Below are 15,102 nucleotides of genomic sequence, written 5' to 3' on the forward strand. Positions count from 1 at the left end.
TTTTCAAGATAGTTTTTTCCTTCTTTTTGTCCTTTGGTTTTGTTCAGTAGAGATAGAGTCAGGTGCTCATATATTCTCAACTGTTTCAGGTTTATAAATTATGAATAGAGCTTAAGCTTCGCTTGTCCCAAGTATTTACTAGTTAATATTAATAAAGAACAATAATCTGGTATGAAATAAAAAGGTTCAAGTATACACTCAAAACAGTCAAATATTTCAACTGAAAGAAGCAAGAAGGCCTACATCAGATTTGAGAACATCGTTGTTTCATTCCAAAGTTTGTCTAACACAAGGTTTCCAGGTGCAAATTATTTACTGCTTCAGCTCACTGGTTTAGCACCCAATGTTCCAGAAAAGTGAATCTCAGAAGAACCCTAGGCAGTCTTGAGAAGGAAAAACTTCAATTATGAAGCAATTTTTATCCTTTTAAATTGAGAATCATCATGTAAGTCATATTTTCCAACTTTCATTATTTGCAAGACCAAATAGTAGACGCATGTGATAAAAAATAATAAGTGGATGAAACCTACTAAACATATTTCTTAAGACCCAAGTAAACCTTCTTATGAGTAACCCAGCCGAAACAAACCATCAAAATTTAGTTTTTACAACATCCGCCAAGAATCAATGTCTCATCTAAGTTTTAAATCTTTCTGCGTGACAACATATTAGATCTTTTCAATATCATGACTTTGTTTGCCAAACTCACGTGATCAACATTTTTTCAATTTACAAATCCGCTATACTATAGCACAATGTTACATATTAGCATTAAATTAAATTTGTTAGTATTTTAATTAACGGTTATTAAATGAGTTTAAATTTGATCATGTTTCAAAGAAGGCTGCGAATATGTTCGAAGTAATTTCAAAAATTTGCATCTACATATCTGTAGTCATGCACCCAAAAAAAAAAAAAGGAAAATTTAAGTTGATCACAATTGGTATGAAATAAAAAAACATTGAAGCAAACAGAACATGAATATCAATTACTTTATTTCCATGTGAACTAAATTCTTCAGTCAGTTACAAGGGAGACACGTAATAAGATAACATACAAGTAACTGAATTTAAAGTAACTTTTCAGGTCACCGGTGACAATGTGATAACTAAAAATCAATTGACTTGAAGCTATTTAATGAAAACAGCACCAACAAGCATAATCTCTTGCAGATATTATTTCTGAAAGCTTAGCATGTTTCTCCAGACTCTGAAAGCTCATGAATATTGAAGTTGACATTCCTACCTACACGCTGGCATTCTCATTTGAAGGTGATTATGGTCGGAAAATGACATTCCTACACTACAAACAACACACAGGGTTCAAATACAATTTGTACATCTATTATCATTACACAGAAGGTACGCTGATGGATCCCATGTCAAGTACTCTTGGCAATATCTGCACAATGCAACAGTTTGTTCAAATTTGGGTAGTAATTACTAATCAGTAAACATGCAGTATTAAGAATTTTCAGATAATTTTTCAAGCCATACCTCACCCAATCGTGCATTGATTTTCAAGGGCACAAAATCATCAGCACGTGTCACACCTACATTGACAATTGCAGTAGCTGCACCAGCCTCATGAGCTGCCCTGTGAAAATACAATTTAGGAATGAAATGATACCAAATATGCAGTTAGTCATTTCATCACAGACAGTAAAAATATTTCATAACTTGAAGTTCGAGAATAAATTATTTCAGTATCTCTCTCGTTCATCCGAACACTGTCACTAAAAGGCCTATGCAATTTTGTAAATACCTGACAAGTCGAAAAGCAGACATGGTCATCACAGACGACCCTAGTACAAGAAAAGCATCACAACTTCTAGATGCTTCCATTGCCATATCGGCTCTTTCCTTAGGAACATTATCACCGAAGAAGACAACCTTCATAATTATTTACAATAAAAACATACATTGAGAACACATTGTAAACAATTACGTTTAATTTACTCAAACAAGAGCCCATGTGTTGCTAGCATAATAAGACACAACAATCAGATACATGATTCACCTAATATATCTCTATTCATAAAATAACTTAATTTGTTCAGAAAGCACCTGTAGTCTGTTTCTTCAGGCTAAATCATGAAATATCACAAGTTCAATAACACACCATGTATTTATGTCAGAAAAGATAGGTCAGCATCAAGGAACTAAGAAAAAGATGCAGCAGAGCGCACATCAATGTTTTCACATAAAACCAAATCAAGCAGATGAATGCACAACATAAATGGCGATATAATCGGAACTTTGGTCTAGCTAAAGCAAAACAGGAAAAATAGTTGTCTAGGAAGGATACCCCTATAACCTAATATATTCTCAACAAGTTATCAGAACATCCAGAATGTAATGGAACAAACAGGTTGATTCAGATGCACTAAATTTCAAGAAAACATTTTTCAAGATAGTTCTAATAGAAACCGGTACCAATATACAATTTAATTGCAGAAACTGACTTTTATCGATGGCAGAAACGTTTGCAACAAACAGAAATACACACACTATAGATAATGTAGAATTCACAGATAAACTAAGAAAAGAGATATTATATACAATTACTATGATACCATCCAAGAAATTCGAGAGCTTGGTCTCTCCCTCCCAAAACCATTCAAAACTATCCCATAATCATGTTCTCCTTTCTTTTCTATATTTATTCTAAAACAGAAACACACATAACCCATAATTGCTATACATAACTGACACCAAGAAAAAATAACTACCATAATAAGAAGTCTAACAAGTTCTTCCTTTCTTTTTACCCTTTATATTTTTGTGCATGAGAGATGCGGTCAGGGGCTCATATATTCTCCACTCTATCAGATTTATAAACTATAAGTTGAGCATATGTTTCTCTTGTCCCCGGTTATTACAAGTTAATTATGAAGAACAATAATTTGGTACAAAATAAACAGGTTCGAGTATCCACTCAACACAAATAACCGACATATATTTCAACTGAAAGAAGCAAGATGACCTACATCAGGTTTGAGAACGCCGTTGCACTTCTGGCAGGTTGGAATGGCAAAATCCTCCTCCCAAAATTTTTCGTCAATCTCAATATCACCATCAGGTCTTTGTTTCATTCCAAAGCTTTTGTCTGACCCAGCATTTCCATGGTCCAAATTTTCAATTGCTTCTGCCCACTGGTTTAGGACACAATGTTTCAAAAATTAGACTCAGCAGAAAAAGCAAAAATCAGAAGAAACTTTTGCAGTCTTACAGTTTGAGACAAAAGTTCCAACTATTACATTAAAGGATTGATAAAATAAAGCATTAATAAAGGATGAAGCAATTTTTATCCTTTTAAAATGGCAATCATGACATAAGTCATATTTTCCAACTTTCAATTGAAAGACCACATATTAGACGCATGTGATCAGAAATGATAAGTGGTTGAAACCTATTAAACATATTTCTTGAGGAACGGAACTTAAGAGACTGTTTCAGTATATGCTATACAAATATTAGTATTGCTTGCAAGATTAAAGATGGTACACACTCACTCAATTTTCGTTTTATCTCTATTCTTTCTGGTTAAGCAGAAGAAGTTTAATAGCCAGTAATATTACCCAAAGTCCAAACCATTTGGAAGCTTTCACTGGATATACTCGTCTTTTCCTATACATTTTCTTTCTACTTTTTAATTTATTTATTTTTCCCAACAATCAAGTTTCAATTCATAATGCACCTGTAAAGTATAAACCATTTCATGGGATTGCCGTTCTCCCCAAGTAATGCAGCAGATAGATGAGACCCAACAATTTCCATGGTTCTCATTCTAAGACTTCTATTTCAGCAGATTTAAGAGAACATAAAAGAAGAGGTAAACCTTTTATTGAGCAAACCCAACCCAAACAAAACATCAACAATTAGTTTTTACACACATGCTATGATGCAAACCCAATTCAAAAAGTAGTAATTAACAGAGAAATTAGATCATTAATGGAAAAACAACAGTATATTACTGATGAAAGTAACTGATAAATGCAAAAAGATGAATATTCTAATGCCCACAGAGCCAAGATCCAACAGAGAACAATACTCTATATAACTGACTCACACTACACTGTTTAACTTCTCTCTCACTCTCTGCCACATGGATAATCCCAACAAACCCACTCTGCCTTTCCTATTCCGTCTAGTTCTAGCATAAACCTGTTGGATACTGGACTAGGGGGGTTGCTGCTGTTCTAACAGCCCATTTGACCCACTTCCCTCATACGGGGCCCTGAAATACTGCAGCTATCATCCACCAAGAATCATTATGTCTCATCTAAGTTTTAAATCTTTCTACATGACAACATATTAGATCTTTCGAATATCATGACTTTGATCGTCAGACCACTTCATCAACATTGTTTAAATTTAGAAATCACTTAAGCATTTGTTCATTCACTACACAAATTTCCAATAAAATAAACCCAAATTGCTGACCTTTGGATTAAGGGACTTCAACTGGTCCTGAAATAAGCTTCGGCAAAGGGAATATCCACAATTTATACAAATTACATTATATACAGTCCCATGTAATTCTAATGGGTTGCTACCAGCTCGATGATGCAGCCTGAAAACAAGATATAACAAAACTATAGGACAGGCTTGCATGAAAACGTAATATCTCAAGTATCCTAAGCAGGCATCATTGATAATGACAAATAACTAGATACCTATCAACATTTTGGGTAACCATAAAATCAACTCGGCCGGCATTCTCGAAAGCTGCCAAAGCACAATGAGCAGCAGATGGCTGTGCTGCAGTAAATTGCCTCCACCCAGCATAGCTCCTAGCCCAATATCTCCTCCTGGCTCGGGTTGAACGAAGAAACTCCTTTTAAATAATGTCAAAAGAAAGCAGAGCTTAAACTCAAATAATAAGATGGAATTGAAAAAATAATTTTGAGAATTGAGATTATGTAGTCAATCCTTGAATTCCTTAGTTTTCATGACTATGTTTGGCATGAATCACCAGTTGAGTTTTTCCCTCCTTCACCGCATTGCTATAAATCTTCAATATAAATGTGCTAATGCCAAATTCTAAATCACTTATTATATTTGAAGTTTTTTCTGTTTTTGTAGATGAAGAGAATTTTATTTCCCTATGTTTTCTTGCTTGACTTTCCTTTGTCAAGATGCAAATATCGTATTCAATTAACCCAAACAGCAACTTTTATTCACTTTCAAAAAATCTTGATCAAAGATACTATTATATATTGCAGATATTTTTCATTGGACCATAATATTTCAGAAATTTTACGCCATTAAAGAAACCAATTGTAGCATGGTATCTAAATGCGAGAGATCTATGTTTTCCTATCATTAACTATCAATTCATTTTGTTGGTGATATTTTCCCACTGTATTTGGGAACCATCACCCAACAATAGAAAGAAGCAAGTTTGGTTGACCGTGGCTTTAGCTCACCTGGTGGGTTATTGGTCTGAAACCAGAACTATAAGCACCATTAGGGCTGAAATAAATAATAAATTGCAATCAGTGAAATGGAAGAAGAATAAAAAGTTAGCAATCCAGCCTCAATGATAATAAATTTTAGTAATTCATTCCATATTCGCAAAATATGAAACTCCATAAGGATGAGCATATGTTAGAGATACAAACAAAAAAAGGCCATGCAATCTTCACTTTTAGAGCTTAAGATTTTAGGATAATTGGTTCATGACAGCATTTATAAATTTCATACACAACGAGAAAGGTACATCTCTTTGACTCAGGCCACTAAAAGACAGTGGCTATTGATCAGAGATGGCACTGGTAAACAGTCTTTGATAGATGGTGACCCCCTTCAATAGCTACCTCATGCATGCGTATGGTTTCAAGTATTTAAATTGTCGGCCACTATATCATCTCCTCCTCCTCCCCCCTCTTTGCCACAAATACATACTGATGGAGCACATTACTATTAAATGTAAAGGTTGAAATCCCAAAAATACAAAATACCAATTTTCAAAATATCATTTCACCTACATATCAAACAAAGTGTGAAAAAACTGAGAAAACTTTGTGGGCCCTGTATAAATATCAGATCACAATTTGCAATGAAAGCAAAATACCAATTTTCAAAATATCATTTCACCTACATATCAAACAAAGTGTGAAAAAACTGAGAAAACTTTGTGGGCCCTGTATAAATATCAGATCACAATTTGCAATGAAAGCAAAATACACTCTTATACCGTGCACAAAATCAAAATAGAAAACAAGTGAACCATTCAATGAATGCTATATTAACAACATTTATAAGATCCTACAAATATAATAATATTGGGAATAGCAGGTAGCAATTCTGAGCATAACTCCGTGGTCTAGTGTTGCTAAATAAATTTTTCGGTTAACCTAATAATTGATACTAGAAAGAAAAAGTGAGAACCTTCTATAGTCAGGGATGCCACATTCTGTACTGATTCCAGCTCCAGTCAATACCACGAGCTTGGTACTGTACATTAAAACTGAAACTCAGTTAGGGATATGTTTTATTTTGAAAATGTAAACTATATAAGCACTTGTTGTATACACTAAGAAATATATTTTCAACCAAAAATATGACGGGAAATTGAAAAATAACCTTTTTTCAAAAAATTGATACAAAAGGTTGACATCTTTGGTACTAGGAGGATCTGCATCAGGAACTACCTTCTTATCCCTCAACTGTGGTTTTCCATCATTTACTGGGAATGTTCCAGGTGCAGAGATTCGACAAGATGTTTGGATGAACCTTGCACCGCCCTTAAACGCTACGAGTTGTCCTCCTTTTGTTGATAAGTTCCAGCTTTGAGTTGTTGGACTCGGACAAAGAGCAATATCTATGAGAATGAAATGGAAAGAGAGTGGTAGAGTTCGTGAAATAAAGCACAAATTATGAGTAATAGGTAAGGGTTAATGTGGAAAGGAACATGCCTGTTATAATAGTCCCTAGCACTTTCCTAGCAAATACAAGGGACTGCAAGAAAAAGAAACATTTATGAAGCACTTGATTTATAGTTACAAGTTAATTGACAGGACAGAGTAGAGATCAGCATGATTTTCAGATTAAAGCAAGAGATTGAAGATGCTTAGTGAATATAGGGCCTGTTTGGATTTTAACGCATTTAAGCCTATTTTCTTGCATAAGCACTTGTGAAAATTTAGAACTTATGAAAACAGTTAATGACATCGTTCATAAGGTGTTTGTGAGACATGTTCACAAGCTCTCCAAGATAGCTAAACAGTTGTTATACATAAAGTGTGTGTTTATCATAATAATAATAATAATAAGTTGTTTATGCGGCGTTCATTCATTGATTAAAGTAGGAATTGCATAACATGGAGAGAAAGAGAGGGAACTTACGGTGAAAGAAGAAGAGGGAGACATTGAAAATGATATTTCAATTCAAAGGGATGATGATGACTCTGTGGTGTGCTCTCATTGGTAAAATCGTCGCCTCTCCTCTTTGCTTTGAGTTATCACCGACTCCTCCACGTTACATACTTCTCTACCGCCTATTACATCTTTTTTACATCCTCTCTTTCACTTCTTTTATATTTCCTCACCTAACTCTACGTTAATCTTAGTCTCTTTTTTCTACTATAAATAATTATATAAATGCAAGTTGTTAAAAAAAATGTTAGTGTTTGACATGAGACCGACACATGTAACAACTTTTTCTACGGAATATAATTAGGAGGTAGGATATTTTGACTCCAAGAGTAAGTGTAATAACTTACTCTAAATCTTGACATTTAATTCTAATGTTGATTAATGGATCAGATTAATTGATATGGTAGATTTTAATTTCATTCTCTATTGTAGTCAACACTTATCACCATAAAATAACAAAACAATAAATGTCTTTTAATTGATTGATTTTTTTTTTTGTTCTTCTTCCATTGCTTTTTTATTTTCACGTTAAAATAATTATTTAGGTTAATGGTCATGGTTGGATCAACAACATAGTGATTTATAAGGCATTAGAGTGGCATAATGTGTGAACAAATACACCCTTTTTACGTGATATTGAAATTTTTACAAATTTGATTTTGAATTTTTACCTCTTGTTATGTTATGTTGGATTCACATGTTCCTTCACTATTATGTTGAACTCCTGAGCTCTTTCGCAAATAACATCATCATCATCATCTATGTATGTTTATGACAACAAAAACAAATTAAAATGGAGATGATTATTTTGTCATTATTTATATAAGAAAATACACCAATTTGCTTATTTTTTATGCAATTATTGTAAATGAACTGGATATAAGAAAAGATCAGGTTACTTCCTCTATTGTATTTTTTTCGTGACAGATTAGCACAAAAATGTGTGTTTTTACAAATAAAAAAAAATATAAGGAAAGATCAGGATTATAATGAAGAAACCAAATAAAATATGTCGTATAAAAAATAATAAAGGGAGAAGAATAAATATAAAATTCTTAAAATTTTACAATCATTTTCTTTAAAAAATATATATGTGCAACTTTTTTTTAACGTAAAAAACAGTGAAGGGAGAAGAAGAAAAATTATGGTCAAATAAAAAACTTTGATTCAAAAATTATTTAAACGTGATAACAAAAAAAAGTAATGGGAGAAGAAAAAAAAATCAATGAATTAAAAGATATTTATTGCTTTGTTATTTTATGGTGATAAATGTTTATTACAATAGAAAATGAAATTAAAGCCTACTATGTTAATTAATCTAAGCTATTAATCAAAATTAAAATTAAAGATCAAGATTTGGAGTAAGTTATTACATTTACTCTTGGAGTCAAAATATCCTACCTCTATAATTAAAGAATTAAAAATTAAAATTGTGCATTAATGTATGTGAAACAAGATTCATGTTAGTATATTATGTCAGTGTATAATCATCTTGTACATGCATGCAATGATGTTTGTCATACCAATTAATGAACATAAAAACACATTAGTTGTCGTGTTCATTATTTGACGTGAGAATACATCATTGAATACGTGTAAGATAATTATATACTGACATATTATATTAATTAAACCCGTAAAACAATTTATTAGATATGTTATTTCAGGGTTGAATACATGTAAGATTCATTCCAAGACAAAATATTTAAATTGAGTTCATTAAAATGTGTCATTAAGAAACATATTAATTATTTAATTTGTTGTTATATCATACAACAATTATTTAATTGATATCAAATTACTTTCGTAAGCTTAATTCAATTAATAGAGATATTGGGTTCGAATCTCATACACTTTGATTATTCAAACAAGTGGATTTTTAACACCAGGCTACTTAAAAGAAATTGATGTCAAATTTTAATTTCAAAATATCATTTATCTTATTTAATTTGAAGCATGTTTAAAGTTAAAGAGTTTTCTTGACCAAAAAAAAAAAAAAAAATAAAGTGTTTGGTTTGCAAGGCAGTAAGTACGGGACAAAACAGTACAAGACAAGACAACACAACCAATAGCACAAGACAAATTTTTATCGTATTCAATAATTTTTTGTTTTATATGATTTTTGGATGACGAAATGCTATTTTTGTATTTTAGACAATTTGTATGTGGGATAAAAAGTTATGTTGTGGTTTGGCGAGGGACAATTATTTTTTGTCATGTCCCTTACCTACAGTTTGTCATATCCTAAAACTGTTTTACAAATCAAACATCGAACAACTGAAGTTGTTCGATCATGTCCTTCATTTTTTATCAAATAAAACACACATTGAAGTGAAGTGGGTTTGGAAAGTGGGTAAAATGACTAATACCTCAAATTCGTCCTTGAATTTTCAAAAATCGGCCAAATTCATCTCTGAATTTTGCGAAATAGCTATTTTGTCCTTGAATTTATAAAATGTCAATCAAATCAGTCCCTCCGTTAAGTTGGTATGTTAACGGAGGTGACGTGTAACGTTAACCTCCTACAAGGTTTACCACGTCAGTTGCCACGTAAGCAGGGACCAAATTGGTTGATTTACAGAAAATTGCCAAGGACCAAATTGATGGACTTTTAGAAAATTGCCAATGGCTCTTTCTCCTCTTTCTCATTAATGGTTCTTTCTCCTCTTCCTCGTTAACGGCTCTTTCTTCCCCAAATATATAAATTTGGAACCCTAATGTTATAATTTGTCACCCAGAGTTCAAAATCCCCCAAATTTCTTCCATGAATTAATGTCAATGTTCTTTCCCAATTCAAAAAACTTAAACCCTATTTTTTTGATTCAATTCAAAATTCAAAAACCAGTGGTCATTGTTCAGAAATGATGGGTGGTGGGTGTGTAACACCCCGTTTCCCCAACTTGAATTTTTTTACATAAATCAGAGTAAAACAACTAAACAGGATGCTACACTTCTTTCAAATCTGAATATAGTAAAATTACTAATTATCTCAATCATCAAATTAAATCTTATTGCAACGGAAATTATTTCAACGTTTAAAACAACCTTGGCACAAAGGCCTCAATGTAAAATCTCATAAAATTATTCTAATAACATGTTCATAAAACTTCATAAAATAATACGTAAGGAACAGAAAGCAACAAACAAAATTCTCATCCGTTACGTATCAGAGAGACCCTAAGACGACGACACGTGAGAGAGTCGACTCACTTCATAGCTAATCTTGATTACTTGCAAGTTACACAATTGTGAGTGCAACATTTCCAAACAGAAGGGGTGAGATTTCACATTCAATAATAATAAGCATATAATTCATCAAAAACATTTAACAACTTAAACTTCATCAATTAATAACATTAACTCTTCTTACAATACTTCACTAATAACTCAACCAACTTCTAATCATCATTAACTTCATATTCATCACATTATATACAACATTATATAACACATAATAATCGGATCATAAACATCATCATATAACGACATAATCTTCACATCATAAACATCATCTTTATAACAACATAAACGATACATCATAAACATCATCTTATAACAACATAGACAACACATCATATACATCATCTTAACATCATAAACAACACATCATAAACATCATCTTATAACAACATAAACAACACATCATATACATCATCTTATAACAACATAAACAACATCATAACATCATAATCAATATCATAAACAACATCATAAACAACATAACAACATCATAATCAATATCATAAACAACATCATATAATCTTCATTAACAACACGTGGATAGAAGACAACTCATGGATGACAACTCATCAACAACGACTTTGACTCGACAATGCAACTTCGACTTCTTAATCATGCATGTGGTACCAATCAAGGGCATCAAGCCCCAACATATTGAGCATAAATACACTCCCAGGGCATCAAGCCCTCAACTTAAAGAGCAAAAGCTCACATGGCATAAAGCCCTCAACGTAAATGAGTATGCATGGACTCAACAACTAATGCAACGACAACCAACAACTTCAACGACATCGACAACAACTTACAACTTTAACGACATTGACAACAACTTACAACTTTAACAACTTGACCAACATATGCAACTTAATGATTTAATAATCAATACAGCAGAGACAACAACATACAACTAGGGGTGTAAGTGGGCCGGTTTGGGTTGGGTTTGGCCAAACCCAAAACCCAAACCATATAAGGTACTCCGGTTTGGGTGAGATAAAATGTCCACCCGTTAAACTATTGGACCGGTTTGGGTAAACCCACTAATTTCCGGGTTGGATTGGGTTGGGTAGTGGGTTACCCGAATTAATTTTTGCTTTTTTTTTTTTGTAGTATTAAACCAAATGACAAGTCATCATAATTTTTTCATAAAAATAACTCAAAAATTTAAAGACATTGCATAACATAAAATTGCATTAGAATAAAAATACTCAAAAAGTGCATCATCTTAAATTAGCTAAAGTCTTGGCAAAAGAAAACAACAAATGTTCAAGAGACAAATTGCAACAACCAAGTCAAAATAAACCAAAATCATGTCTCATCAAATACAAAAAAGAGCCCAAAACATAACAAGAAAAGAGTCTTGATGTCATCATTAACATTCCCCACAATTCAAAAGAGTCCTGACTTCATCGTTTATATTCTCCATCTCCACCAAACTGTGATAATAAAAATTAAAGCATTAGTTCATAGACTACCAATTTGGAGTTCAAAAGTATGCATGTCATAAATACTACATAAGTGATAATTCTGTCATAGATTGGAGTTCAAAAGTATGCAGCAAGAAACATATACATTTATCCATTGTGAAAATCTCAGCACTACATTACATAATAATGAGCAAGAAAAATCTGAAATGTTAATGAAAAATTAAGACAAACATGTGTAATCCCAATTCAAAAGATCACTCAATATAACCCAAGTTGCTAAACCTGCCAGGACATCATGACAGTGACAAACAACCTTCATTAATATGTAAGTCAGGCTCTAATTGAAGGCACATAAGAAAAACACATAGTAGTAGTATGCAACTAAAAAACGTAAACTTCATCAACAACAGGAAATAGACTACCCCATCAACAACAGGAACACCAATCACACAAGACAAAATTAGTATAAACATGAAACAATGGTATTAGATTTTTACCTAGTTACTCGTCAAGGGATTCAGCTGCAAACTCCTCGAGACCATTCAAATATGACATTTCTAATGACATAAAAAAATAAACAATGTAAGAATAAAACTAAAAGATAAAATAAAAAGATAAAAGCTAAGAAACAATTAATACCTGTTTCAAATTCCAGCACATCAAATGCTTTACTTTCATCTAAAACAGACCTTGTGACAGGCTTGATCCAATTTTGAGTACAGATCAAAGCCTCAACTGTTTCAGCTTTCAAAGAACTACGATATGGATCAATAACACGACCTCCAGTGCTAAAGGCAGACTCAGAAGAAACAGTAGATATCGGAATCGCTAATATATCCCTAGCCATGAGAGAAAGAACAATGTACTTTGTGCTCTTACTTTTCCACCATTTCAAAAGTTCAAATCCTTCATAATCATCTTCAACCTCATCTTCTAAGTATCTTACCAACTAACTTGAGTTATGTTCACTTTGCCTTCTTTTAACCCTTCTTCGGTGCAAAGCATCCATATCCACATTACCTCCAACACCGAAAGTAACAACATCACTTTGCATTGTATTAGTGGAGCTAGAGGAGGAATCACTAGAAACAAAACCAATAGGCTGCACTGACTTGTAATAATCAAACAATTTGCCTATGAGTTCATGCAGTTTAGCAATTATCATTTTAGCCTTTTCCACCCCATACATCCAACCAAAACACAAATCAAGATACTCCATCTTGTACCTAGGATCAATATAAACAGCTACAAACAACAGATAATTGATATTCTCATCACTCCAATACTTTTCAAATTTAGCTTTCATAGTCAATGCCATGTTTTTCAACACAACATCTTCACCTTGAATCCATGATGACAGTGCAGTATGAATCTTCACCAACTTTCTAAAGAAACAGTTAGCACTTACATGTAAAGAAGAGGAAAAAGTTAGGGTAGCATCATAAAATATCTTCAGAAAATTGATAAACACACGGGCACGGTTCCAATCATACACAGTTGGAGTTCCTCCTACGACCTCAAGTTCAGACACATATGAAGGATCTTCACCCTCCAAGCGGTTGAATGCCTCTTCATATTTAGAAGCTACCTCCAACATTAAATATGTGGTATTCCATCTTGTTGCTACATCAATTACTACCTTTTGTGAGCTAGAAATGTTTGCATCTTTCACACACACTTTAAACAATGCCAATCTAGAAGGAGATGACTTAACATGCTTGCAAGCAGCCCTGATCTTAGAAATGGATGAATCTATAAGAGATAATCCATCAGAAACAATCAAATTCAAGATATGGGCACAACACCGCAGATGCATATACTCCCCTTTAAGCAAGGTATTTCCATTCCAAGCACTCATATTTCTAGTCAAATAAGATAGAGCAACATTATTAGAGCTAGCATTATCTACTGTAACTGTGCACAGTTTAGTAATTCCCCAATCTTTCAAGCATTTTTCTAAGGCTTTACCTATGGTGTCACCTCTATGGTTAGCAATTAACCCAAAGCCTAAAATCTTTTTTTGTAATTCCCACCCTTCATCAATGAAATGACCTGTCACACACATGTAATTCATGTTCTGAATTGAGGTCCACGTATCAGTGGTCAATGACACCATTTGCTGGTTGAGAGACAACAAAGATCTTAAGATCACTTTTTCTTCCTTATATAATTCCATACAATCTTTAGCAACAGTGACACGACTAGGAATTTTCAAACGAGGTTGAGCACGACTCATAAAACCTTTAAATCCAACACCTTCAACATGTTTAAAGGGAAGTTCATCAATGATAATCATCTTAGCAAGCTCCATTCTACACTCTAATTGATTAAATTCAACAAGCTTAAAAGAGACATTACTATCACCCTCTACTTGCTTCCCAAGTACAAGGGTTTTTTGTGCCTTGTCAATTACCCTGTTTGGATTCTTGGGGCATTTCTTATAGTGTTTATTGAGATTTGTGGTTCCATGTGTATTACCTTCAGCAGCATACGTCATATTACAGTAAATACACTTTGCCCTTTTACCGTCTGGTACAAAATGATCCCAAGCACGAGAACGTTTACGATTTTTTCCGACGTCACCTGCCGCTTCACCTTGTAAGTCATGATCAGAATCAACATCAATTGGATTTTCCACAGCATTTGTAGGAACATCATCAACATCCATGTTCTCCTGCATTAACAATCATGTACAACAGTATTAAAATAAAAGAGAATCGAAAAATCAAACTATTAAAGTATTTTTCAATTCTAACTTATAAGTAGATACTATAAATAAACATTAAAAAATATTGATATGAAGTAGACATTTCATCAAGCACCTTTTGTGCAAACTAAAAAAAGAAATGAACATGAGTTAGATATGGTACTGTCAATTTAGCCACAAGAAGCAAGCTTACTTTGATGATGCAAAACAACTATGGATTAAGAAAAATGGTATGCTGGAACGAGAAATTATTGTTATGCAATGTGTGAAATGAATCTTTCATAAATAGTATGTTATTGCTGGAACGAATGAGTTTGATTTTGGTAGATGGGTTTACTGGTTGGTTAAT

The 15,102-nt window shown here is 33.0% G+C and overlaps 1 protein-coding gene and 1 long non-coding RNA gene across 3 annotated transcripts; both read right to left on the reverse strand.

The window, feature by feature from the left end:
• Nucleotides 1-978: 978 nt before the first annotated feature.
• Nucleotides 979-7,520, reverse strand: LOC11418945 (NAD-dependent protein deacylase SRT2). Of its 2 annotated transcripts, none has more exons than XM_003602611.4 (11): nt 7,353-7,518; nt 6,923-6,965; nt 6,591-6,828; nt 6,396-6,461; nt 5,432-5,477; nt 4,679-4,839; nt 4,446-4,575; nt 2,990-3,154; nt 1,765-1,892; nt 1,497-1,596; nt 979-1,401 (listed from the first exon to the last, which is right to left on the reverse strand). In XM_003602611.4, exons 1-11 carry the CDS (start codon nt 7,374-7,376, stop codon nt 1,351-1,353), a joined length of 1,152 nt encoding a protein of 383 aa, XP_003602659.1. In that variant the 5' UTR covers nt 7,377-7,518; the 3' UTR covers nt 979-1,350. The 2 variants fall into 2 exon arrangements, 1 of the variants encoding a protein (XP_003602659.1); XR_003010550.2 differs by having other exon boundaries at nt 1,347-1,401; nt 1,497-1,591; nt 7,353-7,520.
• Nucleotides 7,521-11,776: 4,256 nt separating this feature from the next.
• On the reverse strand, nt 11,777-13,263 carry LOC112419969 (uncharacterized). Its single transcript, XR_003010170.2, has 3 exons — nt 12,686-13,263; nt 12,544-12,603; nt 11,777-12,055 (listed from the first exon to the last, which is right to left on the reverse strand). It is a non-coding gene; the product is annotated as an uncharacterized lncRNA (long non-coding RNA).
• Nucleotides 13,264-15,102: the final 1,839 nt, after the last annotated feature.

This window comes from Medicago truncatula, chromosome 3 (assembly GCF_003473485.1).
Source record: "Medicago truncatula cultivar Jemalong A17 chromosome 3, MtrunA17r5.0-ANR, whole genome shotgun sequence".
NCBI lineage: Eukaryota > Viridiplantae > Streptophyta > Magnoliopsida > Fabales > Fabaceae > Medicago > Medicago truncatula.

What these genes read in the sequence shown, in the direction of transcription:
- LOC11418945 (XM_003602611.4), bottom strand. Translation starts at nt 7,376, where the DNA reads ATGTCTCCCTCTTCTTCTTTCACC. An exon ending in CTCCCTCTTCTTCTTTCACC is followed by an intron (nt 6,966 to 7,352) that starts GTAAGTTCCCTC and finishes TTTTTCTTGCAG; the next exon opens with TCCCTTGTATTTGCTAGGAA. An exon ending in TATCAATTTTTTGAAAAAAG is followed by an intron (nt 6,462 to 6,590) that starts GTTATTTTTCAA and finishes TTTAATGTACAG; the next exon opens with TACCAAGCTCGTGGTATTGA.